The 18,234-nt window shown below is 47.5% G+C and overlaps 1 protein-coding gene across 1 annotated transcript; it reads left to right on the top strand.

Moving 5' to 3' along the window:
* The first annotated feature begins 3,886 nt into the window (after positions 1-3,886).
* APLNR (apelin receptor) lies at positions 3,887-7,567 on the top strand. The gene has a single exon (XM_061201765.1). The coding sequence runs from the start codon at positions 4,161-4,163 to the stop codon at positions 5,310-5,312; it is 1,152 nt and encodes a 383-aa protein (XP_061057748.1). The 5' UTR covers positions 3,887-4,160; the 3' UTR covers positions 5,313-7,567.
* Positions 7,568-18,234: the final 10,667 nt, after the last annotated feature.

The following is an 18,234-nucleotide window of genomic DNA, read 5'->3' as shown; positions in this document are numbered from 1 at the left end:
CTGGTCTGCCAGGCTCGGCACAGTATCCCAAAGAAATCACCCAGGAGAGGGGCAAGTCCCCCGGGAAACCCGCTCGGCCTCTCCAGGGCCGGCCAACCCCGGTGGGGCATGTGAGGACACTGGCCAAGGGTCTGGCCTTGCTGCTGCTTTGCCAGATGGCTCAGGGTAGATTATTCTGGCTCAGTTCAGCAAAAAGGTGCCCTTGTTAGTGTAGTAGAGCAGCCCTGCGGTGAAGACCCAACCTTTTCTATCCTTTCCCCGAGCGCATTCCTTTGGTTCTAACTCAGCAGATATATACCAGTGCCAAGTTCAGGGGGGACCGAAATGAAAAGCAGGCTCTGCCCAGGTACTCTCTGTCTGGAGAGGGCCAACTTCTGAGCCCTGGGGGCACGTAAGGTCAGCCTTCAGCTACTGGTCCCATTGACTAGACTTTCATCTTCTGTTTTGGGTGACCAGGCGCCTTGGGTGTCAGGCGGGGTGAGGAGGGCTGGCAGATCCTGCTCCGTTCAGGCTGCCATCGCGGGGCATTCAGGCCATCTGGTTCCAGCTGCTTCTCGGCTGGGGGCCAGATCTTATCAGCACTCCACCCTCTCTGGCCCCAATCAATGGCCCCCTCCCAGCCTTGGCTCTCTATTCCCTCCCATCTCAGTGAGTCTGGTTCTTCTGGTGAGATTAACTGCCTCTCTGAGTCAGAGAGCCTGGAGGCCAGAGGATTAAAGAGATGGATCCGTCTCCTCTCCCAACAGGGTCTCTGGGCTCCTGTTCGGCTCGGAATTCAAGTGGGAGGAGCCAGGAACAGCTGGCCGATTTGGGGGACATTCTGGGCTCACTTGCTCACCTCCTTCTGTGTTCCTAACTGCAAAGGGCACAAGTGCCCACATCTTTCTGAGAAAACCACAGAAGCTCTGGATTCACTGGAGGTCTTGAATTTTTTTTTGTTTTGTCATTTTATTTATTTATTTTGCATTTTCTTTTTTTTTTCTTTTTTAATATCTTTATTGGAGTGTAATTGCTTGACAATGTTGTGTTAGTTTCTGCTGTACAACAAAGTGAATCAGCTATATGTATACATATATCCCCATATCCCCTCTCTCTTGAGCCTCCTTTCATTTGGCCTTTATCTTGGAAGGGCCATCTCTTGTGACCTGACCTGAGCTGATTCCTGCACGACACCTAGGTCCCTTTTGATAGGTCAAGGTAATCACTGAAGAAGTCTAACATGGCTGAAGGTTAACCATTTTCACCCAAGCCTGCTGTCAGGTTATAATGACAGCCACTCTGCCACCTGCCCAGTCTTCTGTTAAACAAATGTGCAGGAGCAAGCAGGCCCCAAGCAATTCCTACCCTGTGTATTGTAAGATCAAGGAAGCCCCAGCTCTGGGTCCTATTGGGTGCCCGGACTACCATGTTGCAGACTGCCACGATTCCAGAGGCTGGTCCTGTTAACTTTCTACCTGGCATCAGGCAACTGGAAATCCTCTTTGGGAATAGCTGGTCACAGGGCAGTTTCTAGATCAGGCTAAGGTGCACAGACTATTGCCTGGCAGTGTCTTATACTCTGTTTAATCAAGAGTGGGGAGTATCTCGAACATATTTTAGTCAATCTATTTTTAATTTCACCCAAGAGAGCTTATTTCAAAGTAAACCACAGGTATCCTAGCACCATCCTACATTTTTATAATCTCTACAGATGGCAAATCCCCCAATTTAAAACGGGTTGGAGTTTTTTCTTTGGGAACGTAGTGATTTAGTTCATAGACTCAAGACAGCCTTGGTTCAAATTCTGATTTGACCTTGGCCAAGTCACTTCACCTCCCTGTACCTCAGTTTCCTTACCTGTAAATTGAGATGAATGAGGGTACCTACCTTCTAAAGTGTTTCTGCTGATTAAAAGAGATCATGAAGACATATAAAATAGAAAATGTTTAGAAGAACGTCTAGCACGTAGTAAGTGCTCAATGCTTAATCCTCTTGAGAAACACCAACGTGTTCTCATCTGCACGTTGCCTTTAGGGAAAGGTCATCCGAGATCCTCAGGATCTTCCTTATCTTTCTCTGCCTCTCCTTTCTTGCATCTCCCCATTACACTCTGAGGCTTTGGCCGTGCTTGTTTTCATTTCCCTATCTTTGCATTTTATGTTTCTTCCTCCTGGCCTATCCTTCCTGTTTTTCTGCCTCCTTCTATTCTGGGTAAGCTCCCGTTCAAAGAGCACCAACTGGGGGCCTGGGGACATGTTTTACTTGTCCTGCCGTCTTATTTAAAAAAAAAATGGAACTAATTCCCCAAATTTACAAATCTGGAAATTTCTCATAAAATCTAGAATTTGAAATTATGTTGAAAAATCAGAAGGCATGGTCATGGTAGGTTCCACATTTCTGCGTGGCAAGCGGAGATTGGAGCCCCGGAGCCTTCCTCTTGATAGAGTATGCGTGTTTTGTTAGACTGTGAGTAATACTCCTCTTGCCAGTCTCCACCACTCCCTATTGTCTCAAACTGCTTGTTTTACCCATATACATTCTTAGCCTGGCCCTTGTGAGTATTTGAGTTTGGGGTCCCTGTTTTAAGACCTCTGGAGAAGATTTTCTGACTAACTCTTGCTTGAGATAACAGATTCTAATTCTGTAAGCCTTTTGCTTTGAATGTGGCCAAGACTCATCTCCGGATTTTGCTTCATCTCACTCTTGCCCAACTTTAGATGGCCTTCTCCACTCTCGGGGGGGGGGGCATATTTTTAATCTTATCTTGTGCATCATTCTCTCCTTCCTGCCCAGAGGTCCTGGAGAGGCCAACAGACAGGGCCAAGTCAGTTTCTATGGGATTGTGCCCACAGCATCTACTAAATGGCTACCCCTTTTTCTGCCTCTTCCTTCAGTTATGACTTCCTGACCCCCACATGCCCTGCCTGGTCTATGTACGGCAGTAAGAACTCAGGGACCGAACTGTATCCGTGTTTTCACTGCATAGTAATTCAAACACCCGTTCTTCTATATATGGACTCCTCTTTTCACTCACTCCCTAATTCATCCATCCACTTACTTATTCACTCAACAACCATTTAGTGACCACCTACTACCTGCCAGGCACTGAGTTAGGTGCTTGGAGAAGAAGAAAAGCAAACAACAAAAGCAAACCAAAATTTATCCTGTGAACTTGGGCAAGACATTTACCTTGTTCAGCCTCAGTTTCCCCATAGATTTAATGGCTTGATTAGAGATACTTTAGTCTGAGGTTTCTTTCTTCTGTGACTCTCTCCTCGACCCTCTAAAACTTCCTGTGCCATCTGAAAACTGCAATCTGCTAACAGCTTATGAATCGTAGAGAAATCCCTCTATAACTGGGTCTATAGACCACAAACATCCCCATAGAGAGCGGGTCAAAGCCGAGGTGTAAAGGAGGAGGAAGTGAGGGGAAGGATAGAGTGAAGTCTGCTCGGGGTGGGGCTGGGAGGGTGGAAGGGGAGGGTGGAGGACGGAGGAGACAGACCGGCCTACCAGGAGGGCATGCCAGAGGCTCAGACCATCCTGCGAAATCTCACACCCTCCTGCCCCCTACCCTCCTCGGCTCCAGCTCAGGCTGGGTTTCAATCTGCATAATTTGCCCCATTTAGAGGGGCTGGGAGGGGGTGAGAACAGGAGGGTGCAGAGGACTGGAGAGGGGTTCTCCAAACACCAGAGGAAACCAGAGGGAGAGAAACTGGGCCAGGAGGAGAGCAGGCTGCAAACCACAGATAACATTCTGCCCAGCACTGCAGGGGTCAATTTGGTCCACTTGCCCAGGGACAAGAAGGAAAAAAAAAAAAAAGTGGGCTGTAACTTCAAGATCCTAAGACTCACAAGTGAGGGGCTGGTCTGGAGGTGGGAGGAGGAAGGGACAGCCAAGGAGGAGACAGAGACTCAGGAGGGCGCGAGGAAGTGTCTGAGCTGAGGCTGGGGCAGGGCAGGAGGGGGTGGAGGGAAGCCTGCAGGAGGGAGGCATCCTTCAGGGTCCAGAGGAGCCAGAGGCAGCTCCTCCCGCTGCTAGGAAGGGCTCTGGACACCTCCAGCCCTTCCCGCCTGCCCTCCGAGGCTCCAGCCAGCAGCTGAGGGCACTGGCTGAGTTGGCGCAACACAGCCACGGAGCTGGTACCCCCGGGACCCCCTGCCCGACTTCGCTCCCCAGCATGGAGGAAGGTGGCGATTTCGACAACTACTACGGGGTAGACAACCAGTCTGAGTGTGAGTACGCCGACTGGAAGTCCTCGGGGGCCCTCATCCCTGCCATCTACATGCTGGTCTTCCTGCTGGGCACCACGGGCAACGGCCTGGTGCTCTGGACTGTGTTTCGGAGCAGCCGCGAGAAGAGGCGCTCGGCTGACATCTTCATCGCCAGCCTGGCGGTGGCCGACCTGACTTTCGTGGTGACCCTGCCGCTGTGGGCCACCTACACGTACCGAGACTACGACTGGCCCTTCGGCGCCTTCGCCTGCAAGCTCAGCAGCTATCTCATCTTCGTCAACATGTACGCCAGCGTCTTCTGCCTCACCGGCCTCAGCTTCGACCGCTACCTGGCCATCGTGAGGCCAGTGGCCAACGCTCGGCTGAGGCTGCGGGTCAGCGGGGCCGCGGCCACGGCCGTCCTGTGGGCGCTGGCCGCCCTCCTGGCCGTGCCGGTCATGGTGTTCCGCTCCACTGGCGCCATCCTCCACGTGGAGAACAGCACCAGGGTGCAGTGCTACATGGATTACTCCATGGTGGCCACCCCGAGCTCCGAGTGGGCCTGGGAGGTGGGCCTGGGCGTCTCGTCCACCGCCGTGGGCTTCGTGGTGCCCTTCACCATCATGCTGACCTGCTATTTCTTCATCGCCCAGACCATCGCCGGCCACTTCCGCAAGGAGCGCATCGAGGGCCTGCGGAAGCGGCGCCGGCTCCTGAGCATCATCGTGGTGCTGGTGGTGACCTTCGCCCTGTGCTGGATGCCCTACCACCTGGTGAAGACGCTCTACATGCTGGGCAGCCTGCTGCACTGGCCCTGTGACTTCGACATCTTCCTCCTGAACGTCTTCCCCTACTGCACCTGCATCAGCTACGTCAACAGCTGCCTCAACCCCTTCCTCTACGCCTTCTTCGACCTGCGCTTCCGCCAGGCCTGCGCCTCCGTGCTCTGCTGGGGACAGAGCAGGTGCGGGGGAGCCTCCCACAGCAGCAGCGGGGAGAAGTCGGCCAGCTACTCCTCCGGGCACAGCCAGGGGCCCGGCCCCGGCAGCGGGAAGGGCGGAGAGCCGACGCAGGAGAAATCCATCCCTTACAGCCAAGAGACCCTCGTGGTTGACTAGGGCTGGGATCCCGAGCGCCTGGTGCCCTCTGCCCGGCCCCAGCCTTTGCCCTTGCTCTCTGAAGGTCAGGTAGCCGGGGGCACCTTCTCTCTTGCACTTGACTCCTTTCCCTGCTCCCTGCCTCCTGCCTGTGTCTTGTCCCCCTTTTCCCTTTGCTCTGGTTCAGAGGTTTGTGGTTTAGTGGAGAGAGATTGAGCCCTGCAGACCCGGGCTCGGCCACTCAGTCTCTGTGAGACTGACCTTGCCCCAGTCTCTTAAACTCTCTGAGACTCAGTTTCTCTATGTGTAGAAAATGGAGAAACTAAAATGATGTGTGTCCTGGCTCAGTAAAAGTCCATTTCCCCCCAGCATTTTTCTTGGATCTCCAGCTTTTTTCTCGCCCCCATTTCCTTTTAGGTTTCTCGCCCCTCTTCCTCCCTCTGTTTCCCCCTTTCTCTCTGCAGTTTTTACTCAGAATCCTTACCTCCTGTCTCCCAACCCCTCTCGCATAGCTCGTCTGCCTCGTTCAGTCCCTCCTTTCCATTTTTACTTCTTTGTTCTGAAGGGCTCCTAAGGGTTAAGAATCCTGAAGCTTGCAAACACTGCCCCTGTTCAAGCTCTTTGTCCTGTTCCCTGAGTGCCCCGGGGAGGGAATGGGGGAATGGGAATGGGCCGGGCAGGAGGCGGGCTGGGTATCAGCAAAATTACTGCTCCCGTCCCTGTAGCTGGGGGCTCCAGAGCCTCCCTCCGAACTGGAGCGGTTTGCTGTCATTTCAGGCACTGGAGGTAGAGCCATCCATGAAGGGGGCCTCCTTTCCTGCAGCCCCTCCATGATGCCAACTAGATATGCTTTCTACAGATTTCCTTAGACCCTTTTTTGCATCCTCTATTTTCTGTGGGGACTGGAACGTAATGGGGTTGATGAAGCAGCAGGCTCCTTGGTTTCATGATATGAATGGGGAGCTGGGAAGGGAAAATGGAGAAAGAGGGGGAGTCTGCATTTAGTCTAACTGCTGCTTGGGTTCCCTCCCCAAATCCTCATCCCTCCAGCCTCCTCCAGAACCGTGAGCTGCAGGCCTCTCCCTGTCTCTCCACCCCATCCCGACATCTCCAGGATGTTTTTCTTGGGCACTGGTGTGAATGGGTGCCAAGGGTCACTTTGGTGGGGGTGGGGCGCTTGCTTTGTGTGTGTACATATGTGTAAACAAGGATGAGCATCACATGAATAGCGGTGTGCCTGTGTCACTTGTCACTTGGATGAACTCACCCCCCCTACTCTCCAGGTCTCTGCTCTTCACCCAATATCCTTGAGGGAAGAAGGGACAGGCTGAGGCAATTTAGAATAAAAATGAGTCCACCCCCACTGGATTTGGGGGCTCCGACGGCTGGTCCGCGCTTTAAGAGAGAAGTCTGTGTTTGTGCCCAGGCTCCCTATAGGGAGATCCCCTCCCAAAGCAGCTGGCGCCCAAAGCTTGGCGAAGTCTTGTGCTCTGGGTCCCTGTGCCGCTGTCCCTGGTTCTATGAGGGAAATGGGAGCTTCCCTTGACCCCTTTCCCAAGCCTGCCAACGTTGCTTTGAATTTTTAAGCATCTCCTTCATCACTCTTTATTTTTCCAGGGTCAGTAGCCCTCTTCCTAAAGGGGGACACCTGCTTACCATGTGGTGGAAAGCACCGGGTGGGTTTCTTTCTCACCTCCCGTCAGGATCAGACTGCTTGGCTTCTTGGGGGGCTGGGAACGGGGACTGGAGCCGTCACTGCAAGACTGGTGGCATGACAGTCACACCGCCAGAGAGGCTTTGAGGATGAAGATGCTTGTGGGGCCTTTGTGCACTGAGGGCAGGGTGTGTGTATTCCGGGTTTTGTTCTTGGAGGACTCTGGACGTGAAGGACAAGACATGAGCCATGGAGGCAGGAAGAGCCCAGCTTGATGTCCGTGGACATCTTGACCTTGGATGGGATGGAGCCAGCTCTGGGAGCACAGGGAGGGGAAGAAGGGAAGGGACTTATCTCAGCTTATTCTTCCCATCTCAGGCCAGAATCTTTCCACAGACTCACTTTCTCAGTCCAGGGCTGTCCCCAAAGCATCCAGTCAAGGCTGGAGGAAGCTCCCAGAAGGGAAGAGGGTGCCCCCTGAGGCCCCATCGGTGATCCTGGACAGATGGTGGAGGAGGCTGCCGGCTGCCCCACTTGCCCCTTCTTTGGAATGTCTATGCTATTTTTTGACCCTGTTAGTCACTGCGGTTCATCAAATAAATCTTTTTGTGTGTGTGTGTAACTATTGTGTCCGAAGCCTTTTCTCACACTAGTGTCTTGGGATGAGGAAGGGACCCCTAGTTTGCAAATGTTATGGTGGGAAGTGGGGCGAGTAGGCTGAGGGGAGCAGTGGGGAGAAGGGGACCTAAAAGGAGTCGAGTGGGAAACTGGAGAGGAAGCTGGGGGGGGAGGGCGAGAAGATGGAGAAAATAGACACCAGAGAAGGGACAGGATGGGAGTGAGAACAGGGAAGACAGAGGAAATAAAGGGACAGGGAACAGCTAAGCCTTTGTGCTCTGAAAAGCCGTGGAATCGGTGGGCACACATGTTGCAGCCCAGAGCACAGGTCTAGGGGAGAAATACCAACATTTCTTCCCATGGAGGTAGACCTATCACTCATTCATTCATTTGCCCCTTTATTCATTTATCATCTGCTATTGACTCATTCATTCATTCACTCATTCAGTATCACATGAGCATCCATTCAGCCCTCAGGTGGTCACCATCTTCCACAAAGACCTCCAGGTACTAATGATGTTTGCAGATGACCCCAAAGCCATCACCATAGTAGAACAGAGAGTAACGTTTCACCACCATTCTCTCCTTGAACCATTGCAGCCCTCTGAGAGGGGCATTTTCACCTCATTTTGCTAATAAGGGAGTGGAGGCTCAGAGAGTTTGGTCAGGTACCTTGACCAAGGTTACACAGCGAGTACATGGAAGAACCAGGCCTGGAGACAGCTGCCTCTGTCCAACTCCAAAGCCCACGTTCTTAACCAGAGTTTCTCCAAAAGTCCAAATGAGGCAGTGCCAGGTGGTTGGGATGGAAAGTGAGATCTCATCTGTAAGACGCCTGGCACACGTGGAGAGCCCTCAGTGAAGGGGGACGGGGGCTGGGAGGGGAAATGGTGGAAAATGCATGAGAGAGAGAGAGAGAGAGACAGAAAGAGACAGAGACAGAGAGAGACAGAGAGACAGAGAGAACAGAAAAAGAGAGACAGAGAGACAGTGAGAAGACAGAAATAGAGACAGAGACAGCAAAAGAGAAACAGAGATAGAGAATGAGGAAAGAGTAGAGACAGAGAGAGGGAGGAGGTAGGTGGGAAGAAGAAATTGGGAGGCAGGGAGGGAGCTGGAGGACGGGGTATCCGTGTTTGTTTTCCCTCTTCTGAAATGCACCTGGGAAAACCTGCAGGAATTTACAACTGTAACAACAAGGTATTGGATTTTTTTTTTTTTTAAACAGATCCTGTAACAGAACCTCACCAACTCTCCAGGGAAATTTGAGGTAAGTTATCCAAAATTATAAGATTATAGAGCACTTCATGATTTTGTTTGTTCACACACATTTCTTCATTTGTTCACTCACTCATCTGTTTACTCAACGAGTCCTTATTTATTACCGATGTGCCAGGCAGCACGTTGGGTACAGGATCAAATGGGGAACAGGACGTCGCGGGCTCCCGGTTGGGTGGTGGAGACAGACAGTTGGATGAATGGTTATAATGGAGCATGGTCAGTTCTGAGAGAGGGAATGTACAAAGAGTTCTGAGGGCCTAGTGGAGACAATGAATGATCCTGGGCAGGGTGTCAGCGGGGACTGGAGACAAGGGGCATGCCAGGAGCCTGCTCGCTGAAGGGTGGAGGGTGGGTGGTGAGTGGAGAGAGTGCTGTGTGCAGAGGAAAACCCAGAGATAAGGGGTAGGAGAGAACGCAGCCCCTCCCAGGAGCTAGAAAGAGCTCTCATCCTTGTTTGTGCCCACCCCACCCCAGCTCTGGGAGGGGAGCCGGGCAGAGACAGAGAAAAACTTGCCCAGATCTCCGAGTGTGTCTGGGGAGCAGATTGGGGGCTGGGACTAAAATCTGGGTCTCTAGACCACTTGGCGGGGGCGGGGGGGGCAGAGATTTTTTTTTTTGGTGACTTCTAGCTTCTCTCCTCCCTGGGCTTGAGCTGTCTTCTTCTAAGAGATCTGCCAGGGTCTCCTAAACAGGGGCTGGGTGTTCTGGGCCCTCTCAGCTGGACTTGTTGGAGAAGGATGCTGAGAAGGGGCCAATGGATTCCTTGGGAAGACCAGCCCCCGAAGCCCGGATGACACTCGTGTGACAGGATCTGGATGCGAGGTCCCTGCCATCTCAGCTGGTACCACTGTGTCTGAACTCCAGGGAGTTCAAAGCTTGAGGGTCCTGACCTTCTCCATTACTCTTCTCACTTACTGCTCAAATGCTTATAAAGTCCCTATGAGCAATGTGGAGAAGACACAAAGGGAGCTTAAAATCAAGTTTATAAGAAAGGAGATTTGGAGACGTTGGGCTGACTTTAAAAGTTTCCATTTATATTTAGAGTATTAAGCAATGTTTATTGATTTACTCATTCAACAAACTTTTATTCAGGGCCTGCTATGCGCCTAGGGCTCTCTTAGGAGCTGTGGATACTGAGGGGAACCAGACACCATCTTTGTCATTATGGAGCAACTTGAAAGAGCTTTCTAGTCTTACCTTCCCATTGAATAGATGGGTAAACTAAGGCCCATGGAGGGCAAATGATTTATACAAAGTCATACAGTGGGATGATGGCAAAGGAACTTGGGCTTCTCACTGCCAGGCAAGAGCATGTTCCATAGCTCCAAGCTTAGCAAAGAGAGAAGGTCTTTTATGGAGACTGTGAGAGGGTCAGAGCAATGGTAGAGGGCCAGCTGGGCAGGGGGAGGGCACAAAGGTGCATGAAGATGATTAGCCATATTTTTGTTAACTTTTTATTTTAGAAGAGTTTTAGATTTACAGAAAAATTGCTCATCTAGTACAGAGAGTTCCCATCTATTCCACATCCAGTTTCCTTTATTATTAACCACTTGCATTAACATGACACGCTTGTCACAATTAATAAACCAGTATTGATACAATAACTATTAACTAAGTCCATACTCTATTCAGACTTCCTTACGTTTTACCTAATGTCCTTTTCCTGTTCTAGGATGCCATCCGGGATACCTCATTGCATTTTGTCATCGTGTCTCTTTAAGCTCCTCTTGGCTGTGACACTTTCTCGGGCTTTGTTTTTGAGGACCCTGACAGTTTTGAGTACTGGTCTGGTATTTTGTTCCATGTGCTTTTTTAAACAAATCTATTTTTATTTCCATATACCAGGCACACGCTGGATGATAAGGTTAGAGCGATAAATAACATACCAGTGTTTTCTGCTCTTTTGAAGTTCAACGATGAATAATAAAGTGTGATAGGCATCATTGCAGGCGAAGTGCAGGATGCTGTGCAGGCAAACACGCATCTTCCGGTGTGCTCCTCGGAGTGATCACAGAGGGCTAATGCCCTGGCTGAAAGCACAGGTCCATCTTCAGTGCCACAGGGTTCCAATGTCTGGCATTCTATCCCACCTTCAAGGTCATCCAGGGCTCATTTTCTTATTCAACTGGAAACCTGGAGACATCAGCCAAAAGCATATTTGTGTTCAATGGGCATCTTACCCCATGTTACTCTGTCCTTTATTATTTAGCTGTATGACACATCTCTTGCCGACTTGAGGCTGCTTCTTACGTGGACAGAGGATAATCAGAAGTGGATTCCCCAAATCTGCTTGAACTATCTTACTCGGCCAGACCCCTCCTCCTCCACTTGATGCCCCTTGAGCACCGGGAACTTGCTTCTAGAAGAGCCCTGATTTGGCTGCGCTGTAACAGCTCTGTGTACTTACCTGTCTCCTCTGCTCTATGGACATCTTCCCCGTCATAGGCGCTGTGTTTACACATCTTTGTATTCCCAATGCCTGCAATGTGGCAGGTGCTCAAAGGGTGTTTGCTTAAATGATTAAACAACTGGATAAAGAAAGTGTGGGAGAAAAGTGAGAAAAACTGATTTTTGTTTAAAGCAAACAAACTGATTGCTTTTAAAGAGCCCAGAAAGATGAATTAAATACCGGTGCCAGAGGAGATGCACTGGGATTGATGAATACTATGATTACTAACCACTGACTCAAACCATCCCGGTCCTCTTAGAGCTGCTACTTAGGAACCACAGAGTCGGAATACAGGACTGTTTGGACCATGTCCTGGGAGGCACTTCTGATATTCTTGTAAGCAGAATTACTCAAGTTATAGCTTTGCAGTGACCCATTTCAGTGTTTGTGTTAGAAATTATGTCTTCAAGCCTCTTCGGCTGGATGATGCTGTGTAACGCTGGCTGGCTTCCGGGGGAAGTTATTGTTGAGCCAACTGGAGCCAGCACTGAGTCAAACGGTTTCTGGGAATCTATGTCTGGACATCCACTCTCATGATGGTGGGGATGTACTGATTGAATAGAAAATAAAATCTTGGACTTCCCCCTCTATAAAAATACTCAGGGAAAACTTCTCTTCCGGTCCCTGAGAAAATCTGGGCCAGGTTTAAGGGCATCCATGAAGATTTGGCAATCTTTTTCTGGGTCTGGAATATGTCCATAAATTCAAGAGATCTTCCTGTATGATGTGGATAAAGTGGCCTCTGATGACGAGAGAGAGAGAGAGAGAGAGAGAGAGAGACCCAGGCTGCACTCTATGTGGGCTGGGTCTTGTCTCTTTGGCAGAGAAAGGACTTCAGCAGCAGGGACAACAGTGACCCAGAGTATGGGGACTGTTATCCCAAGGTGCCAGGATTGAAGAGCATGGAGGCAACCCTTGCCCTTTGGAAAAAGGATGCACCACCCACTTCACTCCTTAGAGAAGAGTTAACACCTATCCTTCTCAAACTATTCCGAAAACTTGCAGAGGAAGGAATACTTCTGAACTCATTCTATGAGACCAGCATCACCCTGATACCCAAATCAGACAAAGATATCACAAAAAAAGAAAATTACAGGCCAATATCACTGATGAACATAGATGCAAAAATCCTCAATAAAATATTAACAAACTGAATTCAACAATACATTAAAAGGATCACACACACACACACACACACACACACACACACAAAGGATCATACACCATGATCAAATGGGATTTATCCAGGGGATGCAAGGACTTTTCAGTATCTGCAAATCAGTCAATGTGATACATCATTAACAAATAGAAGAATAAAAACCACATGATCATCTCAATAGATGCAGAAAAATCTTTTGCTAAAGTTCAACATCCATTTATGATAAAAACTCTCCAGAAAGTGGGCATAGACGGAATATATCTCAATATAATAAAGGCCATATATGAAAAACCCACAACTAACACTCTCAATGGTGAAAAGCTGAAAGCATTTCCTCTAAGATCAGGAATAAGACAAGGATGCCCACTCGGCCACTTTTATTCAACATAGTTTTGGAAGTCCTAACTACAGCAGTCAGAGAAGAAAAAGAAATAAAAGGAATGCAAATTGGAAAGGAAGAAGTAAAACTGTTACTGTTTGCAGATGACATGATACTATACATAGAAGATCCTAAAGATGCTACCAGAAAACTACTAGTGCTCATCAATGAATTCAGTAAAGTAGCAGGAAACAAAATTAATATAAAGAACTCTGTTGCATTTCTATACACTAACAACGAACTATCAGAAAGAGAAACAAAGGAAACAATCTCATTTATCATCACATTAAAAATAAAACAAAAAAACCTAGGAATAAACCTACCTAAGGAAGTAAAAGACCTGTACTCTGAAAACTATAAGATACTGGTGAAAGAAATTGAAGATGACACAAACAGATGGAAAGGTATATTGTGTTTTTGGGTTGGAAGAATTAATATTGTTAAAATGACCATACTACCCAAGGCAACCTACAGATTCAATGCAATCCCTATCAAAATACCAATGGCATTTTTCACTGAACTAGAACAAATAATTAAAAAATTTATATGGAGACACAAAAAACCCCAAATAGCCAAACCAATCTTGAGAAAGAAGAACATAGCTGGAGGAATCATGCTCCCTGACTTCAGACTATACTACAAAGATTCAGTAATCAAAACAGTATGGTACTGGCACAAAAAACAGACACATAGATCAATGGAACACGATAGAGAGTCCAGAAACAAACCCAGACTCTTATGGTCAATTAATCTACAACAAAGGAGGAAAGAATATACAGTGGAGAAAACACAATCTCTTCAATAAGTAGTGCTGGGAAAACTGAACAACTACATGTAAAAGAATGAAATTAGAACATTCCCTAACACCATATACAAAAATAAACTCAAAATGGATTAAAGGCCTAAATGTAAGACCGGATACTACAAAACTTCCAGAGGAAAACATAGGCAGGATGCTCTTTTACATAAGTCACAGCAATATTTTTTTGGCTCTGGCTCCTAAAGCAGAGGAAACAAAAGTAAAAATAAACAAATGGGACCTAATTAAACTTAAAAGCTTTTGCACAACAAAGGAAACCATTGACAAAATGAAAAGACAATCTACTGAATGAGAGAAGATGTTTGCAAATGATATGACTGATAAGGGGTCAATATCCAACATATATAAACAGCTCATACAACTCAACATCAAAAAAAAAAAAAGACAACCCAATTAAAAAATGGGTAGAAGAACTGAATAGATATTTCTCCAAAGAGGAAATGAAGATGGCCAACAGGCACATGAAAAGATGCTCAACATTGCTAATCATCAGGGAAATGCACATCAAAACCACAATGAGATATCACCTCACACCTGTCAGAATGGCCATCATCAAAAAGAAAACAAATAACAAATGTTGGTGAGGATGTGGAGAAAAGGGAACCCTTGTGGCCTGTTGGTAGGAATGTAAATTGGTGCCACCACTGTGCAAAACAGTATGGAGGTTTCTCAAAAAACTAAAAATAGAACTACCCTATGACCCAGCAATTCCACTCCTAGGTATATATTAAAAAGAAAAACACTAATTCAAAAAGATACACGCACCCCAATGTTTATAAAAGCGTTATTTATAATAGCCAAGATATGGAAGCAACCTAAGTGTCCATTGACAGATGAATGTCAGAGGAGACAGGCAATCAAATGTAGTATTGATATGTCCAACTGTGTCAGTGAGGACTTAACCAACCTGTTTTCTTCATAACCATGTCATTTGTGTTTCTGCTGTCCACTTTCTTTTTGCACTAGCAAGTCCAGCCTGCAGCTACCCTCCCCCAAGCTCAGCCCAGCCAAGGAGGACAGTGAGTCGGGGTCTCTGTGTGGGGCAGGAAGAGGTACCAGTGATTCTACTTAGGACATGTGCACCAGCTGGGCTGCAGTCAGAGTCTCTGCTGCCATGCTGTCAAGAGCACAGTTAGGTCTTGTCTGAATCCTGATTCTTTTCTTGTTTGTTTGTGTCATCAAGACCAGGGCTTCTTAAGATTTAGTGTGCAGAAGAATCACTGGGGGGTGTTGTTAAAATACAGACTCTGATTCGGTAGGTCTAGGGTGTGTCTCAAGAATCTTGTTTCTAAAAGACCTCAGGCAATGGTGCATGCTGTTAGTCCAAGGAACACACTCAGAGGAGCAAAGTTCTGGGGCGTGATACTTACCAATGTACTGTTTTCTCATCTGTAAAATGGAATAATAAAGTAGTTACCCCATAGGACTGTTTTGAAGGTTCCATGAGCTGACATTTGCAAGGGCCTTGCACAGTCTCTGGCATATAAGAGATAAACCATAGTGTTTTAGTCCATTAGGGCTGGTATAACAAAAATATCATAATCTGGGTGGCTTACAAATAACAAACATTTATTTCTCACAGTTCTGGAAGCTGGGAGGTTCAAAATCATGGCCCTGGAAGATTCAATGTCTGGTGAGGACCCACTTCTCACAGCTTCCAGATGCTTCTCATTGACAGCTGTCTTCTCACCATAACCTCATATGGTGGGAGGGCAAGTAAACTCTGTGTCTCCTTTATAAGGGTGCTAATCCCATTCATGAGGGATCCATCCTCATGCTCTAATCACCCCAAAGGCCCTACCTCTAAACACCATCACATTGGGGATTAGATTCCAACATATGAATTTTGGGGGGACATGTTTAGTCTATGGCAAATAGGTTTTAATTTTCTCCCATTCTCCCTGTTCACCTTTTTTATTACAAAGAAAAGCAACTTGATGAACTTTCCACTACAGAGAGCTTGGAAGATCTTTGCACTTAAAAAGACAGCATAAGGAAAGAAGGAGTACTTAGCTTCAGGACTATGGTTGTTGGTGATTCTTCTTGTTGTGTTTAAAATATTTTTATCTTGGTGGTAACAAAAAAATAAAAGTAGAGACTTCTGACAGAAGTTTGCATGTAAAATTAATCTGGTCAGAGTTTTGTTGGAAAAGAAAGGTTAAAAATCATATACTGTGTATCTATTTTTAAAATTTAAAATTCACAGTCTCAATAGTCTTTCAAGTCTGTGTGAACCTCAGCCCCTCTGTCTGGGGGTGTAGACAAGGCAGCCTGATATAATTCCACACTGGTGGTCCAGAGACACAAGTTCTGTTCTCAGCACTGCCTCCACCTAGGTGTGTCCCCTGGAAAGTCAGCCCACCAGCCTGAACATCAATTTCCCCACCTGTAACATCAGGACAGCCATCCCCTTCCCATTGTCATGGATGACATTTTTTTTTGCTTGATTATGGCTCTAGACCCCAGAATCCTCCTCAGTGCAGTACTATGGGCAGCTGAAGCAGCAAATACAATTTTGAACTACCATCTCTAAGAACTGACCCGCTAGGATTCTAAGAATTGTTAATGATGGAATTTCAGGCATTAGAGTTGAAGATGGGCCTTGAATGTTGACTAGGATTTTGAGAACTTGAATGTGGAATGGGGGTAAGAGGGTGTCCAGATGGAGGGGACAGTGTGAGCAAAGGCAAAAGGTCAGGGAAGGGCATGACTGGCTTGTATGTAGGGGATACATACAAAGGAGTATGAGATAAAGGGCAAAAGATTAGACTAAAGACAAATCATGATGATTCATTCACTCATTCATTCATTCAACAAATATTTATTACACATTTACTGTATGCCAATCACTTGGCTAGGCACTGGGATTATAGTGGAGGATGAGATAGACATGATCCTTTTTTTATGGAAATTATCATTTTTGTGGGGGTAGATAGACAGTCAACAGGTACATAAACAAACAGAAAATGCTGTGAAGCAAGTAACATTTCAGATAGAAAATAATATTGAGGACAATTTCAGACAAGGTGCTCAGTGAAAGTCTTATTGGAAGGTGACCTTTCAGTTGGCACCTGATAGATGACGGTGAGCTCACCATGCAAAGGGCTGGTTGAGAGAGTTCCAGATGCAGGGAACAGCAAATGCAGAGACTTCAAAGCAGGAAAGATCTCAGTGGGCTCAGAGCTATTGTCAGGGCATCTGGAAGGCTAGTGGGCAGGAAGTCAGGGAAAGAGTGGCATGATACAAAGTTAGAGAGACAAACAGGGGCCAGGTCATGTAGGACTTCGAAGGCCACAGCGAGTGCGACTTTAAGGGCAATGAGAAGCCATCAGAACTGATATGATCCAATGTGTATTTAGAATGATCCCTCAGGCTTCTGTGTAGAGAATAAACTGAAGGGGAGCAGGAGAAAAAGCAGAGAGACCAGTTACTAGACTACTTCAGAGGCTAAGATGAGAGTTGATGGTAGGTTGCCTAAGGGTGGCATCCACAGAGGGTGACAAGTGAGGCAGGTTTTGGATGTAGAATGAATAGGACTTCTAATGGCCTGGATGGGAGAGTGGGTGGGGTGATGGTGGGGTGGGGTGTGTGTGTGTGGGGAGAGAGAGAGAGAGAGGGAGGAGAGTTCTCTTTTCACCATATCGTGCCTGAGATGTCAGTAAGACATCCAAGTGAAGACATCAAGAAGGCAGTTTGACACGCAAGTTTGGAGCTCTGTAGAGCGGTCTGGACTGGTGATAAAAATCTGAGCATGGCAAAGATGGAGCTGTGAAGAATGCTACTGAGTGATCAGGGAAGAGACTGGAAAATTGTCCACTGGATTTAGTGACACGGAGGTCAGTGGTAACATGGACCAGTCACAGTGGATCGTGTTGGTAGAAGACAGAGAGTTGAAGGGTGGATGTGAGGCTGGGCGTGGGAGAATGCTCACAGAAACAACTCTTTTCAAAAGTTTTGTTGGGAAAGTGATCAGAGAAAAGGGCAATATCTAGAGAAGGATGTGGGATGGAGAGAAAACCTCTTTTTTTTTTTTTTTAACAAATTTTATTTTATTTTTTGGCTGTGCCATGCAGCTTATGGGATTTTAGCTCCCCGACCAGGGATTGAACCTGGGCCCTAGGCAGTGAGAGTGCAGAGTCTTAACCACTGGACCACCAGGGAATCCCCGAGAAAGCCTTTTAACAATCAGAGATTGAGGAGCACCTTTGCGTGCCAGTAATGGTCTGAGGAAGACCAAGACTACGAGTGAATGATGCATCCACAGAGATGGGATGGTTGGAGGAGAAAAGCCTTTGAGAGGCTCAGAGAGGATTCGAGCTGGAACAGGTGGGGAAGGATCAGCCTGATAAGAAGAGAGAACATTACTCAGCACATGAGGAAGGAAGGAGTGGGGAATGAGCTAAGAAGCAGACAAGTTGCTAGACCTTGGTGGTGGGAAGATGAGGGCATCCTGGTTTTGTGACTCTTAGTTTCTAAGTGAATTGTAAGGTGAGGGCATCAGCGGAGCAAAGGGGCATATAAAAGTTTGAGGGCATAAATTACTACCTTGGACAATGAAAAAGCACCTTTCCCAGGGAAGCACA

This window comes from Eubalaena glacialis, chromosome 10 (genome assembly GCF_028564815.1).
Source record: "Eubalaena glacialis isolate mEubGla1 chromosome 10, mEubGla1.1.hap2.+ XY, whole genome shotgun sequence".
In the NCBI taxonomy this organism is placed as follows: Eukaryota; Metazoa; Chordata; class Mammalia; order Artiodactyla; family Balaenidae; genus Eubalaena; species Eubalaena glacialis.
This window is presented reverse-complemented; position numbering and strand designations above follow the sequence as displayed.